At 44.0% G+C, this 18922-nt stretch overlaps 1 protein-coding gene across 2 annotated transcripts in view; it reads right to left on the bottom strand.

The window, feature by feature from the left end:
• Window positions 1–18922, bottom strand: part of DGKA (diacylglycerol kinase alpha) — an 83236-nt gene that overhangs the window by 1024 nt on the left and 63290 nt on the right. For both annotated transcript variants that reach the window (XM_032212283.1, XM_032212284.1), the window contains 13 exons: window positions 16872–16991; window positions 14353–14451; window positions 11956–12039; window positions 10423–10496; window positions 9262–9336; window positions 9078–9163; window positions 7234–7323; window positions 4818–4978; window positions 4145–4209; window positions 3661–3751; window positions 2399–2597; window positions 2031–2151; window positions 1226–1286 (listed from right to left, as the gene is read on the bottom strand). In XM_032212283.1, coding sequence (XP_032068174.1) covers window positions 1226–1286; window positions 2031–2151; window positions 2399–2597; window positions 3661–3751; window positions 4145–4209; window positions 4818–4978; window positions 7234–7323; window positions 9078–9163; window positions 9262–9336; window positions 10423–10496; window positions 11956–12039; window positions 14353–14451; window positions 16872–16991 — 1326 coding nt within the window. The remainder of the gene's footprint in view (window positions 1–1225; window positions 1287–2030; window positions 2152–2398; window positions 2598–3660; window positions 3752–4144; window positions 4210–4817; window positions 4979–7233; window positions 7324–9077; window positions 9164–9261; window positions 9337–10422; window positions 10497–11955; window positions 12040–14352; window positions 14452–16871; window positions 16992–18922) is intronic.

The raw sequence follows: 18922 nt of genomic DNA, 5'->3' as shown, positions 1-18922 counted from the left end.
TTGGTCTTCTGAGTGGACAGGAACCTACTGAGTGGACAGGAACCACCAGACTAATCCCCACTGGATCTGCTGCTAGTCTTGTGCAACAATTTAATTAGTAAGGTGGTTTGTTTCAATTAGCTAGGAGTGGCAATTTGAAAAAGAGCCTACCAGCTTTTATGGTGGTTGTCACTTCCTGGGTATTTATTTCTTGGAAATTTGAGGAAAAAATGTCCTATAAAATCTGCAATGACCCAGTTGGAGTTGGAACTATTCTCTAGTTTTTTTTAACCGAAACCCTTTTTTAAAAAAATCTAACAAAAATGGTAGGCTCAGGCAGAGAGAGGGCTAATTCTCTCTTCCAAGAATGTGTGATATTTAGGCCACTGTGGAATAAGTAAATCTACAATTAAGTCAGTGATCTTGGTGGTGATGGATGTTCCTAGCCAAGAAAAGCTCAGGCTATTGAATTTGCATAATACAACATCACTTAAAATGATCTGATTAAATATATTATGCAGCCACTTTCTCTTGCTCGCATGCAGAAAGCCTGATAAAGGGAACATGTTTTAATCATATCCCACTGCATTAGTTATACTGCATCCTGATAAAAGATCACTGTTGGAAATAATCATTTATTCCTTATTGTCCAGATGCTGTGTTGTAAGAATGGGGATGGTGGTACAAATGTTCTATTGGCTATACAAAGAGCAGCCAATGATCATTTGAAGCTTCAGGTTTGCCTTCACATAACACGAACTGACAACTTTTAAGATCATTCTTACAACTTTCTTACTGACCATTCAAGAGATAGATCAAACATTTCTCAGTGGCCTTCTTTTATAAAATTTCCCCCAGAAGACAAATGGCTGGCCCTATTTGTAGCTACTTTCAACACTGTTTTAAAAACTCATCTGTTTTTTATAGTTTTTAATTGGTACTCATTGCTTTTAATAGGCACTAGTTTTTTTAAAAAAAATTGAAACAGTGTAGCTTACATATATTTTCATGAAATGTCTGCCTTGGTGGATTAGCTTAAAGTAATAAAGCCTTCTCATTAACTGTTCCTGGCAATTTTCATATTCCAGCAACTTATGAAATATTGCAAGTTTCAGATTTTACCAGAATGCATCTGCTTGAACACTTGAGCTGCTTAGCGAGCCATAAGGAGTTCTCTGGACTCACCAAAATAGGTATTCATATCCAAAGCCACAAAACATAGAATATGACCTTAGGAGGTGCTTACTGTGCACGGTGCTTGCATCCATGGCTCTCCATCGATTTGCATGGGAAGATGCTTGAAGGTTCTGCAAAAAGGACATGAGAAAAACAGGAAGTTGACATGAGATGATGAATATTCAGATTTTACATGCAATTATCCAAAGAACAAATACCGAAGATGACAGTAAATATGGGACACCTTAAGTGTTGATTTCCTACCTTCATGTGTCTATATTACAGCCAGCACCATCACACCTTCGTATCACATATTATCACAGCAATTGTCAGGTGCAAGGAACCAGATCCACATGTGTAGAGTTTGCTAACCACTTTATTGTATTCTGCCTATAATACAGGAATCTTCCCAAACTGCTTGCCTTCCCTTGGGAATAAATAAGTAAAGTCCCATGGAAAGGTCGGGAGCTCAGACCTAGGTCTCTTGTAACTGTACAACAATTCAAGGCTAATTCCCCACTTGAATCCTTCCCCCGCCAGCCTGGCTGGGCATTTCCCAGCAGCAATCTTTTTGGTCAGTATTCTTAGTCTCATATGGCAGATGTGGAGGTGGGATGAGGCTCAGGGATAATGGCTGCTTAAGAACACTCACTGAGTCATTCTGTATAATGGTACTGATTCAACTCAGCTCAACTAAGAAGGGTGTCAATTAATAGACATTTACTCTAAAGGCTCACAGAGACATCATTATTATTTCACATGCATCAAGGCTCTGTACATGCCCCCTTTGGGAAAGTTGAAGGAAAGGCTGTCAGAGTTCCAAGCAGCAACTACAAGAGAAGATAATACATCCATTGAGTTGCCGGCCCACCTACCTCAGGGTGATCTCAGAGCACTTAGCCAGCCGCGTGCCTGCATTCTTCAAACCGGTGTAGATCTGTCCCATTTCAAACACACCCTCCAGGCCCACCACCTCCATCCGTCGATCACTCAGATCTGGATAGGGAATTAGGGAGGGGAGAAAAGCCAAAGGTAAGAAAAGTCACCCCATCATCTCAAGCTCCCCTAAGAAGTCCTCACAGCAATGTTTCCGAAAGGGCAGCAGAGTATATTAATCTAGTTTGGCCTCTTAGAAATCATATGCCATTCTTCATTCACCCTCTCAAGCCATGCCTGCCTTTCTCTGCTATACGTACTACTAATCTACAAGGCTCCAAACTTTGTACCCACTCTCCTGGATCACCTTGTACACAGTTCTTCAGGATTTCAGCTTCCGTGATGACTTGAGGCTGTGCTGCTCCTCCAGCTGTGCTACGTGCCGCTGCCTCCCCCAAAGGTCTTTTGGTCTCGCCCCAGAGGTTGGAACCCCCATGCATGCTAGGGATATTGAGGACAGCTATTCCAGAGAGGGCTCCACTGAGGTCCAGGGATTGCCCGCAGCACTTGGTAGAGACAGACATGAAAGAAAGGAAGGTGAGCAAGATAGTAACTGCTGTTTTTAATGCAATAATTTGAACAAGCACTATAGAATCCAAGTTCTAGACCCATTCTTGCACAGCTGGGTAAATATGCAGAAATGGTACCGCTAGGACAGTGGTGCTTTGCAGGCGGTATGCCCACCTGCCCGCCCGAGCTCCTTACCTGTATTTGAGCTCTTTGGCGCTTCCGCACAAGTGCACAAAGCATACGGCGCCTGCACGACGCTCCACCGAGCAGCTGGAGCGTCGTGGAGGTAAGGATGCATCCGTGCGTGCTGCGCGCATGCATGTGGGGGACACTGGGCCCCGTTGCACCGTACTGTTGCAACGGGATCCAGAACCCACCACTGCACTAGGAGCAGGGTGTTTGAGAACTCAAGTTTCTTATTAACAATTTTGCCTGAGGTTGAAGTCCTAATGCTAAAAATGTAATAAATTGATCCAGGCTAATCAGTGTCAAAGAAAGAAAAACACTTTGCACCAGCGGTGCGATTCAAATAATTTAACAACCAGTTCTCTGCCCTAATGACCAACTGGGTAGGCGGGGGTTCGGTGGTCATGTGACTGTGTGGCCGTGGCCAACTCAACGTCACTCACGTCGATGGGCGCTTCGCCTTAGCTGTTACAATGTAATAAAGGTTAACTGGAGAGGCAGTTTCTGTAAGCATGGCAATAAAGATTCGGCTAGAAACAACACCAGAATGTTTCCTTCCTGCCTTCCTTACAGGATTAGCCCTGTAAAGTGGGGAAAAACAAAATGGGATTTCTTCTAACAACCGGTTCTCCGAATTGCTTAGAAAGTTAACAACCGGTTCTCCCGAATAGGTGCGAACTGGCTGAATCCCACTACTGCTTTGCACATGTTCATAGGAAACATAATGTGGCAGGGCAAAACAAAATCATTTTGGACCTAAAGCGTGATTTTGTGTTAGACGCCACTGCAAAGAATTGCATGCTGGTTAGAGAAATCAACAATATTCCCAACCCAGAAGAGCGATCACCTCAGAACCACAAAGGAAATGCTCACCTCTATAGACAAACACTCCTTGAGCTTTTTGCATGTGGCAAAGATAGTCTCCGATGTGGCAAATTCAAAATACCAGAGCTTGTTCTTCATCCTATTCAGAAAAGAGTAGAGTAGCAGGAAAGGAGCAATGTAGAGAGGGTGTGTGATTGAGCCCCACTTCTTCCCCAACAAGCACATCCACGGGCAGGACTTGCCCACTGGGAGCTCCACTCCATGGCAGATATTCACTTTTCACTGCCCAGTGCAGAGCCATTCTCTCTGCATGACTAGCTGTCCTTATATATTCCTGGGGAAATCAGATCAGGGTGTCAAAAGGAGTGGGAACATTTCTAGAGACAGAGTTGAACACCTAAGTACTAGATCAAGTTTCATGGGAAGACTTGAGATTTCAGAATTGCCATATCAGCCTTGAAAAGAGACAGGACAGCTGCAGCACCAGGAAACACCACCCCCACCCCCCACCCTCTTCCACAACTGAACTAACCTGCTGTTAAATTTCTCTGGGTATTTCTCTCTCATGACGTGAAATCGGTGGGCAATTGAGGCATCCTGAAGAAAAGGAAAGTGAAAAGGAGAAAGTCAGGGTTGAAGAAGTGCTTTGTGGAGATGAGAGCCTCGAGACAGAAATAACCACAAGGTTAACTCTCCCCTTTCATTTCTTAAACCCATTAGCGCCGTCTCTAGGTCATTCCAAAACCACCACTGTCGGGCACAAGTTACCACAACCAATGATGAATAGTTTCAAGCAGAAGCTTTATTGCTAGTCACCTATGTTATAAGAATCTTGCCAGACAGACTTCTTTCCCTTGGGAACGGTCAGATAACTTTAAGGGATTCTGAGGAAAGTCAGGCCTGTGCCACGTCCTGCGAGGACCCTAAGCTTGGCCCCCTCTTAACACCTCCCCACAGTCTAGACTCCACCCCATCCATCTTGTGTTACGAAATCCTGTCCTTTTTCCTTTTCATTGCTATGGCTCTTTATGATGGCCACTAGTTCTTTCTGCGCCTACTGTCCTCAGGGGCAACAGGAAGGTTACAGCAGTCCCAGCATCATTGCTACTCTTTCTCTCAGTATATGTAGAGAATAAATACCCCCTTCTTTGCCTTCTTGAGCAAAGGATGACCCTTCTCTTGTGTTTTCATCTGTTCCTACTTACTACGCCGATGGAGAAATAGTTATTGATGATCTCATAGGGCACAGGGTCTCCTTTCTCATCTGGGTTATCTGGCATCACCTGCACTGACCAGCGGTCCATCTGTATGATGTTACTTGCTTCAATATCTTTCAGTATCTTTACCAGATTCTCACCATCATAACCTGGGAAAGCGCAGAGCATTAGTTGGGAGAATTAAGGGTCACTTATTTATGATCACACTATTTAGGAAAGCGTTAGACCCTTAACTCTAAAATCTCTATCATTCGGCTTCTTCTCATTTTGACCAGGCAATTTTCAGCTAAGAATGAATATATCCAGGCAGTCCAAACTCTTTTTCCTTGCTTATATATTAACATTAATTCACATGCTATTGTTCATATTGGAACTGTGGTTTAAGGGCAAAACTAAGGTTGTTTTCATACTAGAACCTTAAACATTTCCACTGCATCACCTATCCATCAGTGAAGTGACATCAAATCTGCCTGTTTTACTATTATTTTTGGCACAAAAATAGTTGGATAACTCTAGAAGAGGCTATAAATTGCTAGTGTGGAAAAGCCTAACCTAGAACGGAAAACAGTTGTGATACTAAGCTAATGTGAGAAGCTAATGTCAGAAGTTGATTCATTTCACATGGGTAGCTGTCTTTCTGATCATTTATTCCTGCCAAGAAAGGCAGTGACCATGAGAAGTATGCAGAAATTATACGACTGAGTAAAGATCTGAAACAAGAGTGCCCCAACTGGACTTTATTATCCCTCTTATTGGCTATATCTTATAATAAATGGTGCGTTATTAATACTTGGGAGTCATATGTTCAACCATTATATGAATTCAAACTCAATAAGTTGAGGTTTAAGGTAGAATATAAGGGGAGTCTAATTGTGTTATTGATGTTTACTTCTAAATGGGGATTATTTCAATTTTGGCCTCACCTAATTCCCAACTACAAATCCTTTGCCTAGAACAAGGGTGTCAAACTCAATTTCATTGAGGGCCGCATCAGGGTTGTGTTTGACCGATGGGGGGGCAGGGGGTGTGGCCAGCTCAACATCATTGTCGGGGATGCCTGTGGTGGCTGAGTAATCTGCCAGCTCCTAAGTTCCATTTTTGGCTGCGACGGTTTCCTGCAACCCTCTGCCAACAAAAACAGAGCTTGGGAGGACTGCCCATGGCCCTCCCAAGCTCCACTTTTGCTGGCTGAGGCACCGCGGGCTGGTCCTTTGCTGTTTCCAGGTGGCCCTGTGGGCCAGATCTAAGCACCTCGTGGGCCAGATCCAGCCCACAGGCCTTGAGTTTGACACCCCTGGCCTAGAAATACTTCTAGACTTCATTCTAATTGTTTTCCTTCATTTTAACTATTTCATTACAAATTAAAGCTACAGAATATACGGTAGGAAGAGAAAGATAAATGTAATTACAAGTATACACACATAGGTAAAAATAAACCAAAATTAATGAAGCAATGAATTTGAGCTAGTCACTCTCTCTAGTCAGCCCTAAGGAGGCAAAGGCAAACTACTTCGGAAATCTTGCCAAAAAACCTGCAGGGACTAATTGAGGCACTTGCCAGGTGTCAACAATGACTTTAAGGCAGCCTCTCTCCCCCAATAAAAAGTAGAGGCTTTGTTTCATTACTTAGTTCCACTTAGTCAATACTCCAATTCATAAAAGCAAGCAAGTGAAAAAAATCCTAAGGGTCTCTCTTTTCCCCAGGACAAATAAATTCCCTAGTGCAGTTTAGAATCTTTTGATTAAACTTCCATCTAATCCCCCTCTCAAGACTCCAAACTATGTTTAAATTATCCATTCGCTCCTTCTCTGAAATTCTCTGGGTCAGACGCTGATTAGTGTTTCACTACCACATTTCTTTCCTTAATTGTGGTGATCTTTATATATGCAGAACTCTTAGTAGAAATGCCTTCCCATAGAAGGTCTCAGCTTGAAACAATCATTTCCATTCCTTAGAGGAATTATGGCATGGTCTAGGTCTAGGAAAAGGGGTGTCCAAACTTGGGAACTTTAAGACTTGTGGACTTCATGCTGGCTGGGGAATTCTGGGAGTTGAAGTCCACAAGTCTTAAAGTTCCCAAGTTTGGACACCCCTGGTCTAGGATATCTCTGAGGTGGGGATGGGTCCTGACATCAAGTTTTGGAATCTTCTGAAATCACAACAGATCATACCCAGCATCTATGACTCCAGAGACAAACCAAGAGACTGACTAAGCTTATGAATTTAACTTCCTCTCAAGTTCCTTCCCATGCTGATTTTCAGTAAGTTCATTGGTCCTAATCTGAGCTTAGAAGAAATATATGTCAAATGCACTTCACAAGATCAAAGAGAATGCTCAAGCTTTGGGATTCATGGGTGTAGCAGAAGGAAGGCCTGCTAGGCTTGATAGCAACTGTTCCTCACCTCCACCCCAACGAAGACAGCGGGCCAGATCATTGCCAGTTCCTAGAGGCAAGACAGCCACTGGCGGCCGACTTGGTAAGTTGGCTTTATCTGAGGAGAAAGTAACATGATGTGTTAGAATAATTTGTTAGAATTTGGCAATAGTTCTTTCTCCACATAATACCATGAATAAAAACAGGGAAGTTAGTTGACAACCAGTTAGTAGGAACCTAAGCCTGTTAATGGTACTTTTAATAGGCCTTTGGCAGTGGTGAGTTTTCATTTTTTTTTTTACTACCAGTTTGCGTGTGCACACACGCTCGCACACATGATGCTTCTGTGCATGCACAGAAGCTTCCAGGCGGAGCCTCCAGCCACTGCCGATACTGGTTCACCTGATCCGGGCCAAACCGGCAGAAACCCACCTCTGGCCTTTGGGTTTTGCTGCAAAAAGTATTGTTTTAATGATCTTCAGCAACCAAGAAACCATAGTCATGTTTCTCAAATATTTACCAATGGTGGCATAATAAAATCAAGATTAATATGGATTTTTAAAACCATTCTATTAGATGTGCTATAACTATATTAAGAATATGGGAATAGATACAAATGCAGTGCCTGAAAACACTTTTGTATCTCTCGGCACAAGAAGCGTTTTATGTACAAGAAATAATAGGCAAATGTAAATGGCTAACTTTACACAAGATAATAAAATTTTGTCAAAGGGAATCTAAAAAAAATCAAGAGAAGAATTGGTGACCGAGGGAATATAGGTGTCAGGGTTCTCTTATTTAGTAATATTAGAAAAAGTTAATATAGACAAAAGACTGAGTTTGAAATAGATATGTGTACAAATAATGAACATATTTTATTGAAATTTGAAACAAGTAAAAATGAAAGAATGTATAATAGTGGGCTAACATTTTTGGTTATAATGTACAGATGAAACAATGGGAAAATATATGGTTGAAAGAAATGGAATTAACATAATTATTTTAATGAGCATTTTTATAGAGTATCACAGCATCGATATATGTCACCAGAGAAATTGTCTAGAATATATAAAGACACTTCAAGTTTGTTTTGGAAATGTGAACAAGAAGAAGTGACATTTTATCATGTTTGATGGATGTGTAAGGTTTTCCTTTTGGGATTGATGGACAAATAATTGGAAAAAAAGTCATGGAACTTTGTTTTATAGATAATAACTGCAGTGAGATTATGCAGTTTGGCAGTTTGAGTCTCACCTACCCAAGGTTGACTCAGCCTTCCATCCTTCTGAAGTGGTTAAAATGAGGAGCCAGATTGTTGGGGGCAATAGGCTGACTCTGTAAACCGCTTAGAGATGGCTGGAAATCACTGTGAAACCGTGTACAAGTCTAAGTGCTATTGCTATTCTATGCCCCAAAGTGGAAAGATTTTGCATTATTCACAATTAAGTCATAATTAATGATGATAAAACATGCTGATATGCTTAATTTGACTTCTTTGAACAAAGAAAACATAGTGTCTATGTTTATTGTTGACTGGAAACTCTTTATAGATGTTTTTTGCATGAAAAAAACATGTGGTTTTGATGATTAGACAGAACAGATTATAGAAAGAACAGAGGTATGTTGTAACCATAGAGTAAGAGATAAGTTCATTGTTTTTTCTTAAAACTGCTATAAAGAATATTGGCAGCTACTTCTTTGTATCTTCTTTTCTTTTTCCTTTTTCTCTGTTTCCTTTTTTGCACTTTTAGCTTTTTTTATTTCTTCCTTCTTCTCCTCCCCCCTCCCCCGCGCTCCCTGTTTCTATTATTTGGTATTAGTTTTTAATTCTGTTTTAAAAATATTTAATGAAACGATATAAATAATACTTACCAATGGCATCCAAGATCCATCCCACAGTGCCATCACCCCCACAAACTAGGATACGGAAATTTGGTATATCTCGGAAAAAGGTGAGGCTAGGACAAAAACACACACAAAAATTAGGTACTGATCCAGCAGAACATGTGAAATACAGGAACATCAGATTGATGTACAAAAGTTCACATTAACTCACCCAGGTCCAGGGCCTCCCTTTAATAAGTTATAAACTTGTCGTGGGTTCAGCAGATATTGAAATTTCCGCAGCACTCTATCAACAAGACATAACCAGTCAAAAATCCCCACTGCAGTGAAATCTGAACAAGAAATCCATTTTGATAGAGAAATAAATATTGCATCCCATCAAACAGGAATGCAGGGGCCTTCAGATCTCATTAATTCTAGGTCCCTTGGGAACCTCCCCAAACACAAAGGCAAACCAAATCTACATCAGAACTGGCCACCTTTTCAGCAACAGCTGCCAACATTTTTTTTAAACACAAATTAAAATTAAATATGTCCCATGTTCGGTAAATTTTCAGCAACCTCTCTGCAGAAAACTTGCAAATTTTCAGGCAAATGTAATGTTAATGTTAATTTCTGGCAATTGCCTGGAGTAGTCCCTGCAGTTTTCTTGGCAAGATTCCAGAAGCCATTACCATTGCTTTTCTTCTTCCTCAGGCTGAGAGGGTGACTGGCCTAAAGTCACCCAACAGGCTTCATGACTAAGGTGGGACTAGAACAGTGGTGGGTTGTTCTTACCATCGCTACTGGCACACTGCTCAGTCTGTTCATGCACATGGCGGACATGTGCTGTGCACGCATGTGCAATCCACCGCCCCTGCGACAACCAGCTGCTTGTTGGGGCTTGTGCATGCGCCGCACGCTGTGCGTGCATGCACACTTTGCCATTTCCCATAAAAACAGCTATAAAGCGTGGGTGGGTGGGTGGGCCAAATGAGCCACCATACTGGTATGCTTTCAGCTGCTCCCAGTCACTACCGGTATGGCCGTACCGGGCCGTACCTGCAGCAACCCGCCACTGAACTAGAACTCACAGCCTCCAGGTTTCTAGTGTGGTGCCTTAATCATCACCCCAAACTTTTTAAAATATATAATTTATATTTTTTAAATTTAATTTTGAGGTTCCACCACCAATACTGGACCCATGGCATTATATAGGCAGTTCAGGATTTATATTACATCCAAGAGAAACATTTGGGAGCGTAAGAGGAAAAAATGTCCTGAAAACAACTTGTTTTGCTTGCATTCAAGAGCAAAGTTGGCTTAAGTTGTCCTACGACGCCTAGCTTGCCCTATTCCCACATTTGCACTTCCAACCTTACTCCGTTCTCACCTCTCTCCTTGTTTTCCACCACTCTTAGGATTGACAAAGACAAGCAAGGGGTGTGTGTCAGGCAAAGGGTTGATCTGTGGAAAGGGGTTAGAAACACAAATAGCCTTGGTAAATGGCCAACTCTGATTGCCCTGCACTGTGACAACAGGATGCAGATTGGGATACAGCACAGCACATACAGAGATAGAAAAAACAGGGGTAAATTGGGCTGGGTGGCCAGAAACGACATCAGTCTAATCATGCAGCTACATGGATTTACTGTAAGCTTTATTCCCAGAGGGGGGTCTATGTGTACCAAGCTGCACATAACAATTTTCCTTATTGCTATGAACGTAGTCAATCAGCTTTCAGCATAAATGCGTGCGTCTCTTTCAATGGCTAAAGTAAAATCAATTCTGCAAATATCTAGGAACATTAATCCCCAGATGCACCTACCAGAAATTGCCTGGTGTTTGCAATTTCTGATCTGATAACCCTTTCACTGCAGTGAGAAGCAACTGCCTCTGGCGGAGTGGCTACTTTGCTGCTTCTGAACCATGACAGGGTGTTTTTCAGAAGAGGTCTGGAATGTTCTAAAATGGGTTTCTTTTCCAAATGGAAAGGCGGGAGAGAGCAGGGATTGACAGACAGCTGGATGGAAGGGAGGGACTTCCATTCATCCTTCCCTCTGGCCCTTTTTTTGTAGGCGTGTTGCTGAATCATAACGCCCAGCATCCTTCATTATCAGCCAAGGTGGTTAGGAGTGCTGGAAGCGGCAGTTGAGCAGGATCAGGGACCTGCACAATTTGTCACATTTGAATTTGATGGATTGAATATCCCTCTTTCATCCTCTCCTCTAAGGCTGAAGAGGAGAAGTGGAGATGTTAAGGTCACCCGGAGGTTTATCTGTGTTCTCAGGGTCACCTGATTGGTGCAAATGGTCGTGGAGCCTTTTTGGAACTGTTGAAAGGACTGTGTGGTAGACTGGAGATAGATGAGGTCGTATCCCTGTTGAGAAAGGGCTGTTCAATTTCGACATAGATGGCTTCTTTGACACCTCTTTCAAAACAGCTATCCTCTCTGTCCAAAATATGGGCTTTGTTGTCTTCAAAAGAGTGGCCTGTGTTTTTTAAATGCAGACAGACTGCTGAATCTAGTCCTGATGGGTTTGTTCTCCTATGTTGTGCCATGCGCTTATGAAGTGGTTGTTTTGTTTCTCCAATGTATAGATCTGCACATGCCACATTGCTCAGTTTCTGTCTGAGTGTTTGATCCTCGGGGTGGACAAGCTTCTGCCTTAGTGTATTCTTGGGTTTGAAGTGTGCACATATGTTAAGTTGGCTGAAACAACCACTTGATAAATACATGGCACAACATAGGAGAACAAACACCTCAGGACTAGATTCAGCAACCCATCTGTATTTAAAAGACACAGGCTACTGGAAGCATTCTCACCTCAACCCTAGACAGCAGGGAGTGCTCAGAGAGCTAAGTGCTGCAGTGAGGGATCCTGTGCCGACAACCAGCTCTGTCCACTTTACCTCAGACACTCACCCGCAAGGCCTGTCCCTCAGGAGTAGTGAATGGCTGAGCTGGTTCATCTGAAGGGGTCCCGTTTTTTTGGCTGTTCTGCCGCTCCTGTGACACATGGGAGAAAGATGAGCAGGTGATGGGACAAATCAGAAGATTCAGAGATGGGAGAGAACTTTTGGGGTAGGAACGGGCATGGCCTATAAAAAACATCCCCCAAAGGTGCTTTTTCAAGAGGCAACTGGACTTTCTTGTTTTTCTTTGAAAATGTTTTGCTTCTCATCTAAGATCCTTCTTCAAAGTACCTTTGGGGCAACCATGGCCTGGATGACTGAGAATCTCCATAGACATTCCTCTCTTGATGGTTAAGTGCTTGCAGGTCTCCAGAACAAGGACAGACAAGCTCCTCCCTCCCTCCTTCCTTTAAGCAGACTGTATCTTTTGATTTGGAGGAATTTTGTTTCCCAACAAGATGATGGCTCAAACCTTTCTTGAAGTCTTTGCTCTTTGTTTTGAAATGGGGCTAAAAGGAGTAGCCTGGGGTTAGCTCTTCACTGATGCAAACTCAGCTCAGCTCATCTAATCAACGGGCTGTTCTGAAATGGGGGGGGCATTCAGGGGTGGGCTATTGCAGGTTTGCCTGGGTTCGGGAGAACCTGTAGCTAACATTATGACCGGTTTGGAGAACCTCCAAATCACACTGGCTGGCCCTGCCCACTCCACCCCTCCCCTCCCAGGAGTCTCCATGCGGCCCATTTTGGATGCAAGGTAAATGCAAGGCCTGTGTGGAGGGTCGGGAAGGGGGAAAAACAGGCCTCCTGGAAGTTCCGGAGGCTCAGGGGAGGCAGTTTTTGTCCTCCCAGAGGCTCAAGAAAAACCTCTGGAGCTTGAGGAAGGTGAAAATGGCCCCCCACCATGGTGCAGGAGGCCGACTAGGCCATGCCTACCATGCCCACGCCCACCCAGCAACCGGGCAGAGAACCCGTTGCTGAAATTGTTGAAGCCCAACCCTGGGGGCATTCCACAATTGGCAACCCCCCCCCCCAAAAGCATTTTATAACACTTCTCAAAATAGAAAACGGGTTTGAGTGTACGTCAGAAACAGGATGCATATGCTTCTACAGCAGATTCCTTGGGAGGAATATCAGAAGTTGCTTTATTCTGAGTCAAAGTATGGCTGTGTGTTCTATCGCTGAGCTGTGGCCCCTCCCTCTGATTCTCCTCTTGTAGATTCAACTGCCCTGTAAGTGGCATCTGATGAAGGCAATTTGAATCTCAAAGAAACATAACATTCTTCGCAAGGGCAACACATACAGGAGGGTGCACCCCCCCCCCAAAGGAATGAAACTAGAACAGTTTAAAAATAGCTTTGGGCCATTCCACCCAAAAGAGGAAATAGACCAAAATATCTCTTGCAGTGCATCAACATGATAAATGACTCACTGCAAGCCCTGTTTTTCTTTTCTTTTTCTTTTTTTTTCCTTTTCCATCAGCTGCTTTATGTACCCTTTTGAAGATCAGCTTTGGAGCTCTCCGAAGCTTGCATTCCAGGTTTTCCTGGCATTCGGGCTGGTCCTGATAAAGACACTGCCCAATTAAGGATTTTTCTTTCCTCCCAAGAACTGGCAAAGTCTTTCTTTCTTTCTTTCTTTCTTTCTTTCTTTCTTTCTTTCTTTCTTTCTTTCTTTCTTTCTTCTTCTTTCTTTCTTTTTTCTTTCTTTCTTTCTTCCTTCCTTCCCTCCTTCCTTCCTCCCTCCCTTTCTTTTTCTATCTACATACATACGCGCGCGCGCACACACACACACACACACACACACACACACACACACACGGTAAGGGTGTGCTTTAAATATCTCTGCTACAGTCCAAGCACATGCAAAACAACATGAGAAGATCTGTAACCTGAATAAGCATGCTTGACTGTTTCCCCCTCTTTGTGCTGGTTGAGAAACATCATCCATCCTTTCATCAGTCATGCTATTGAGTGACAGATGTTATAGTGCAACATCTCTGTACAATCCCTTGTAGGGATAGTTGATCCACTGTATATGAGTGTTTCCCAATCTTGGCTACTTTCAGATGTGTGACTGGCTAGGGAATTCTGGGAGTTGAAGTCTGAAAATGACTCAGATTGGCAAACGCTGATTTCAATAAAGGAGAATATTTGTAATTCAGGTTTGAAATGAGGGGTCTTCGGTGCTCTCTTGAGTGTTGCTGTTTCATGATCCAGACTAGGAACTGAGGATGTTACCTAGTTCGGGTAATGAAATGTCTGCAAGAAAATAATCAAGTGCAGAGAGCACCCAGGACCCCCTCAGGCACTGATTTACATATAATGCAAACTCTTAAAACTCTACCTTTAAGTTTCTATAACAGGATGGCCAATTATAATAACTGTCTCAAAAGGCTCCTTGCTCTCACCAGTACAACAGGGTAGATTGCTGAAGGCGGCAGGATATGGTCTCTGAGATTCCCACTGTCACAGGTGGAAGGCATGAGAGGTTGGCACTCATCATGAATCTAGAAGATTAAGATACAAAGCAAGTGTTTCTCAATGCCTCAGTGAAGGCAATAAAAATGGGCAGACAACCCCCAAAATCCCAGGATCCATTTGTCTTCCCTCTACTAGGTAACATCAGTTTGGGTTCAACACAATAATGGTTTCCTTTTACCGTTTGGAACCGGGAGTGCTCACTCGCTTTGCTCACTTATGGTGCTTCTGCGCATGCACAGAACCTTCTGCACATGCACAGAGCATCCAGGACAGTGGTGGGATACAACCAGTATGCCCCAGTACGGGCGTACCAGAGCCTGCTGGGAGCACCAGGTACCGTTCCGGTATGGTGTTCCAGAGGGCCCACCCACCTGCCCGCTCTCCTTACCGCTATTTGAGCCAATAGGATGCCTGTGCAATGCTCCGCCGAGCAACTGGAGCGTCGCGGGCAGTAAATATGCATGTGTACGCTGCGCGGGTTCATGTGGTGGATGCCGGGCCCTGTTGCAGCGTACCAGTTCCAACGGGATAGCCGGAACCCACCACTGGTCCATGATGACGTCTGGGTGGAGCCTCCCGCCCTGCCGCTGCTACCGGTTTGCCTGAACCGGGGTGAACCGGCAGAATACCACGTCTTAGAATTTTGCCTTCTGTATCACAAAGCAAGAGATCCCCTCCCCCTACTTTGAGTTGATTTAAAAAATTGACTTGTGTGTAAAAAACTAAATTCTAATTCCGGAAGAAATGATAGCAAGCTCTTTGAAGATGCCTAGATTTACACCCTATGCGCCATATATAAAAACTAAGTATGCTGATAAGAAAACAAATTCAATGCTTTTGCAAAAATGATGGCTTGTAAAGGCAACTTGTTAAACAATGGCCTTATTTATGTCTCTGCTCTTCTAACCCACATCTAACTATATCCATGAAAGAGTCAATATTCAAAACAATGGGAGTCTATAACCTGAGAAATAATCTGGAAAATCCCAACGATCTCAAAAATACATTTGCGTAGACAATATCTCTAAAAATAGGGAAACATAGTTTCAGATTTCATGAAAGTTATCTAGCTGTGGCAAAATTACCATTGGGTCACCACAAATTTTGGACAGTTAATCTATGAATAGGCAAAGACTAGATATGGTTCTTGCTCTTTTGAAACCCTCATTTAAATCCTCCTTTCCAATAGTTTTTCTCCAAATTTTCCTGCTGGGCAAATTCGAGTGAATAGGCAGGAAAAAAATGCTTTAAAAAGTGGGGAGGGAAAGCTTCCGACGATCGTGTGGATCAGCTGTGAGCTGCGCAATCGTCGGAAGCTTTTCCCCCGCTTTTCAAAGCAATTTTTTCCTGACAGTTCGCCTGAAAAAAATGCTTTAGAAAGCGGGGAAAAAGCTTCTGATGATCGTGTGGCTCACAGCTGAGCCATGAGGTCCTCAGAAGTTTTTGTTTTTTTACTACCGGTTTGCAGAACCAAGGACAATTGTCTCTACTAGTTTGGCCGAACCGGGCTGAACCAGGAGGATTTCACCCCTTCCTGTGACAGCGAGACAGAGATTGGGGGCAACACACCCATCAATGTGGAACAGTGGTGGGTTCCGGATCCCAGTGCAACCGTTATGCTGCAATGGGGCCCGGCATCCACCACTTGAACGTGTGCAGCATGCGTGTGCATGCATCCTTACCTCCTCTGATGCTCAGCGACACCTCTGTGATGCTCCAGATGCTCAGTGGAGCGTCTCGCAGGCGCCGTATGCTCCATGCATGTGCGCGGAAGTGCTGAAGAGCTCAAATACCGGCAAGGAGCTTGGGCGGGCAGGTGGGCCCTCCTGAGCACCGGAACGGAACGGTACCCGGTGCTCCCGGCAGGCCCTGGTACGCCCGTACCGGGGCGTACCGGTTGTAACCCACCACTGATGTGGACCTTGTTTCTCAGCTGTTTCTCTGCCTTTCCAGAAAGCCTCTGATAGCGAAACAAGGCCAGGGGGCTCCACACACCTCAATCTGGGGCCTGTTTCTCAGCTGCTAAGCAAAATGCTGACAGCAAAACACAGGCAGGGGGTGATGCGTGCAAGCAGCGGCAAGCAGCCGCAGAAGTGGGCCAGCAAGGCAAGGCAGGTGTCGGGGTGTGCAAGGCCTGGTAAGTAGGGCAGTTCCACACACATCCATCCTCACCCTAGCTTAATTTTTACCCATGTGCCTCACGCCACCCCGTGCATGCAGGGGGCGTGAGGCACATGAGCGTGCGGGGTCTTAACTAGGGCTTACTTTGGGGGGTGGCTTATATTGGGCACACATATAAAAATCAAGCTAGGGCTTACTTCCAGGGTAGGTCATATTTTCAGGGAAACAAATACAATACCTACTGAATAAGAGCCACCTAAGGAAAAGCCCCTCCTGATGCCAGAATCCCCTTTGAAATCAAATCATGGAGTCACAAGTAGCTTGCCTTCTGATGGCACCAGACACAGTGCATGCCTGTGAGACTCTGGAAACTCTTGATCTTCTTTTGACACTTGTCACACTTATTGCCCTCGCAGCCTCCTCTTACCCAAATGTGTGCTTGCACCTACAGGAGGGAAGTGAGGAATGATGAAATCCGGGGGAAGAGAGAGAGAGAGAAAGAGAGACCAGCAGAACTTCAGACCTCAGGCTACAAGTTTCTACCTTACTGACACTCTTCAAAAGGGAGGCTTAAAAAACTGAAATGGGGACAAGGGAAGGGATGGGAACCAGAATTCCTGGGGTCTTCCTGATATTCTCATTCACATTCTCTTTTTGACATTCTCATTTTCATTCACAGGCAATTTAGTTAAGACTTACTTACTGTAAGTTCTTCAAAGCACGAGTTGAAGTTTTGATCACTCACTATAAAGTCTTCAGGATTAGACAACAGCATGCGTGGGCAACTGGAAGCCACACATGGTTCCCCTGGCCTCTTTATTTGCTACCGAGAGTTTATTGCTCCTTGACTTATGACGGGTTGTTTTATGACAGTTTGAAAAACACAGCCACAAAATGTGTGCTTTGCAGCCTGTAAAGACCCCCAGCTGTTGTAAATGGTTGTCCTGCCCCTCTCCATGGTCATGTGACCACACATCGAGTAGGTCAGCTTTATTGCGGCATTGTGTAGTCACACTACCACAATTCACACTAGATTTTGCCAGTTTCCGCCAAAAACATTCATTTAAATGAATGGGTGTGCTTAATGATTGCAGTATTTGCTTAATGACTACCCTGAAAAAGGCTGGAAAATTACATCCCATTACATGGGTGCCTCAACTTATGATTATAATGACCCTTACAACTGGATTTCTGGTCCCAATTATGGTCATAAGTTGAACATTACCTATAATTCAAAAAATACCATGTTTGCCCTAAAATAAGACAGGGTCTTATTTTCTTTTTGACCCACAAAATATGACTTGAACCTTATTATCGGGGGAGGGCTTATTGTTTTGGGATTGTTGGGCGACTGCTCTCTTGGCTGCTCTCTCCCTCTTCAGCTGGGCACAGTGCCAGTCACCAACCTAGCGGTATCCTGAAGGCACCAAGCAATGTGAGCGCTTTTGCCCCTTCCCTGGTTCCCATGGCTTGGCACCTTCGGGATACTGCTAGGTTGGTGAGTGGTGCTCTGCCTGGCTGGAGGGGGGTTGTCCAAGGGGCTTATTTTCGGGGGAGGGCTTATTTATTTTTGCCCACCTGAAAAATATGGCATGGCCTCATTTTCAGGATATGTCATATTTTGGGAGAAACATGGTAGCAAAAATACATAAGGTTTCTTATCTGTTACCATGCCATAAATACCTTGGAGTTACCTTATGGTAAGATGGATGGCTAATAAATTTGATAGCTAGCTAGCTAAATATAATGAATACCTAATTAGCCACTACCCAAAACATTATGTCTTTTATTTACCGGATCTTATCGGAGTATAAGATGCACTTCTACCCCCCTAAAAGAGAGTGAAAGTTTGGGTACATCTTATACACCAAATGTAGCCCCGCCCACCCACCGGCCCCCACCCTTTGGCCTCTGCCTCCCAGTAATTTGCCTCCTTGCAGAAAACAGCAAATAGCCTATTTCTGTTTTAGCGTCAGCACAGCCTGATTAGCACAAGCAGCTGATTGTCAATTGGATCAGCCTCCTGACCATCAACTGTTTCAGGCTGCAGGGATTGCCATTGACTATTGCCGCCTCTGCACACCCCTTTTTCAGCCTCCGCAACCCATTTTTGGCCTCTGCGTGCCTCATTTTCGGTCTCTGCGTGCCCCATTTTTGATCCCTGCTGCCCGGAACAGGCAGAAAATGGGGCACATGGAGGCAGCAATCCCTGCACCCTGAAACAGCTGATCATTGGGAGGCTGATCCAACCAACAATCAGCTGCTTGTGCTAATCAGGTTGTGCTGTAGCTGAAATGGGCTGTTTGCTGCAAGGAGGCAAATTGCTGGGAGGCAGAGGCAGATATTTTGTTTCTTGTTTTCTTCCCCAAAAGCTAG

The sequence above is a fragment of the Thamnophis elegans genome, chromosome 2, assembly GCF_009769535.1.
Source record: "Thamnophis elegans isolate rThaEle1 chromosome 2, rThaEle1.pri, whole genome shotgun sequence".
NCBI classification, from domain to species: domain Eukaryota; kingdom Metazoa; phylum Chordata; class Lepidosauria; order Squamata; family Colubridae; genus Thamnophis; species Thamnophis elegans.
Note: the sequence above shows the minus strand (reverse complement) of the source record. Positions and strands in the feature narration are given on the sequence as shown.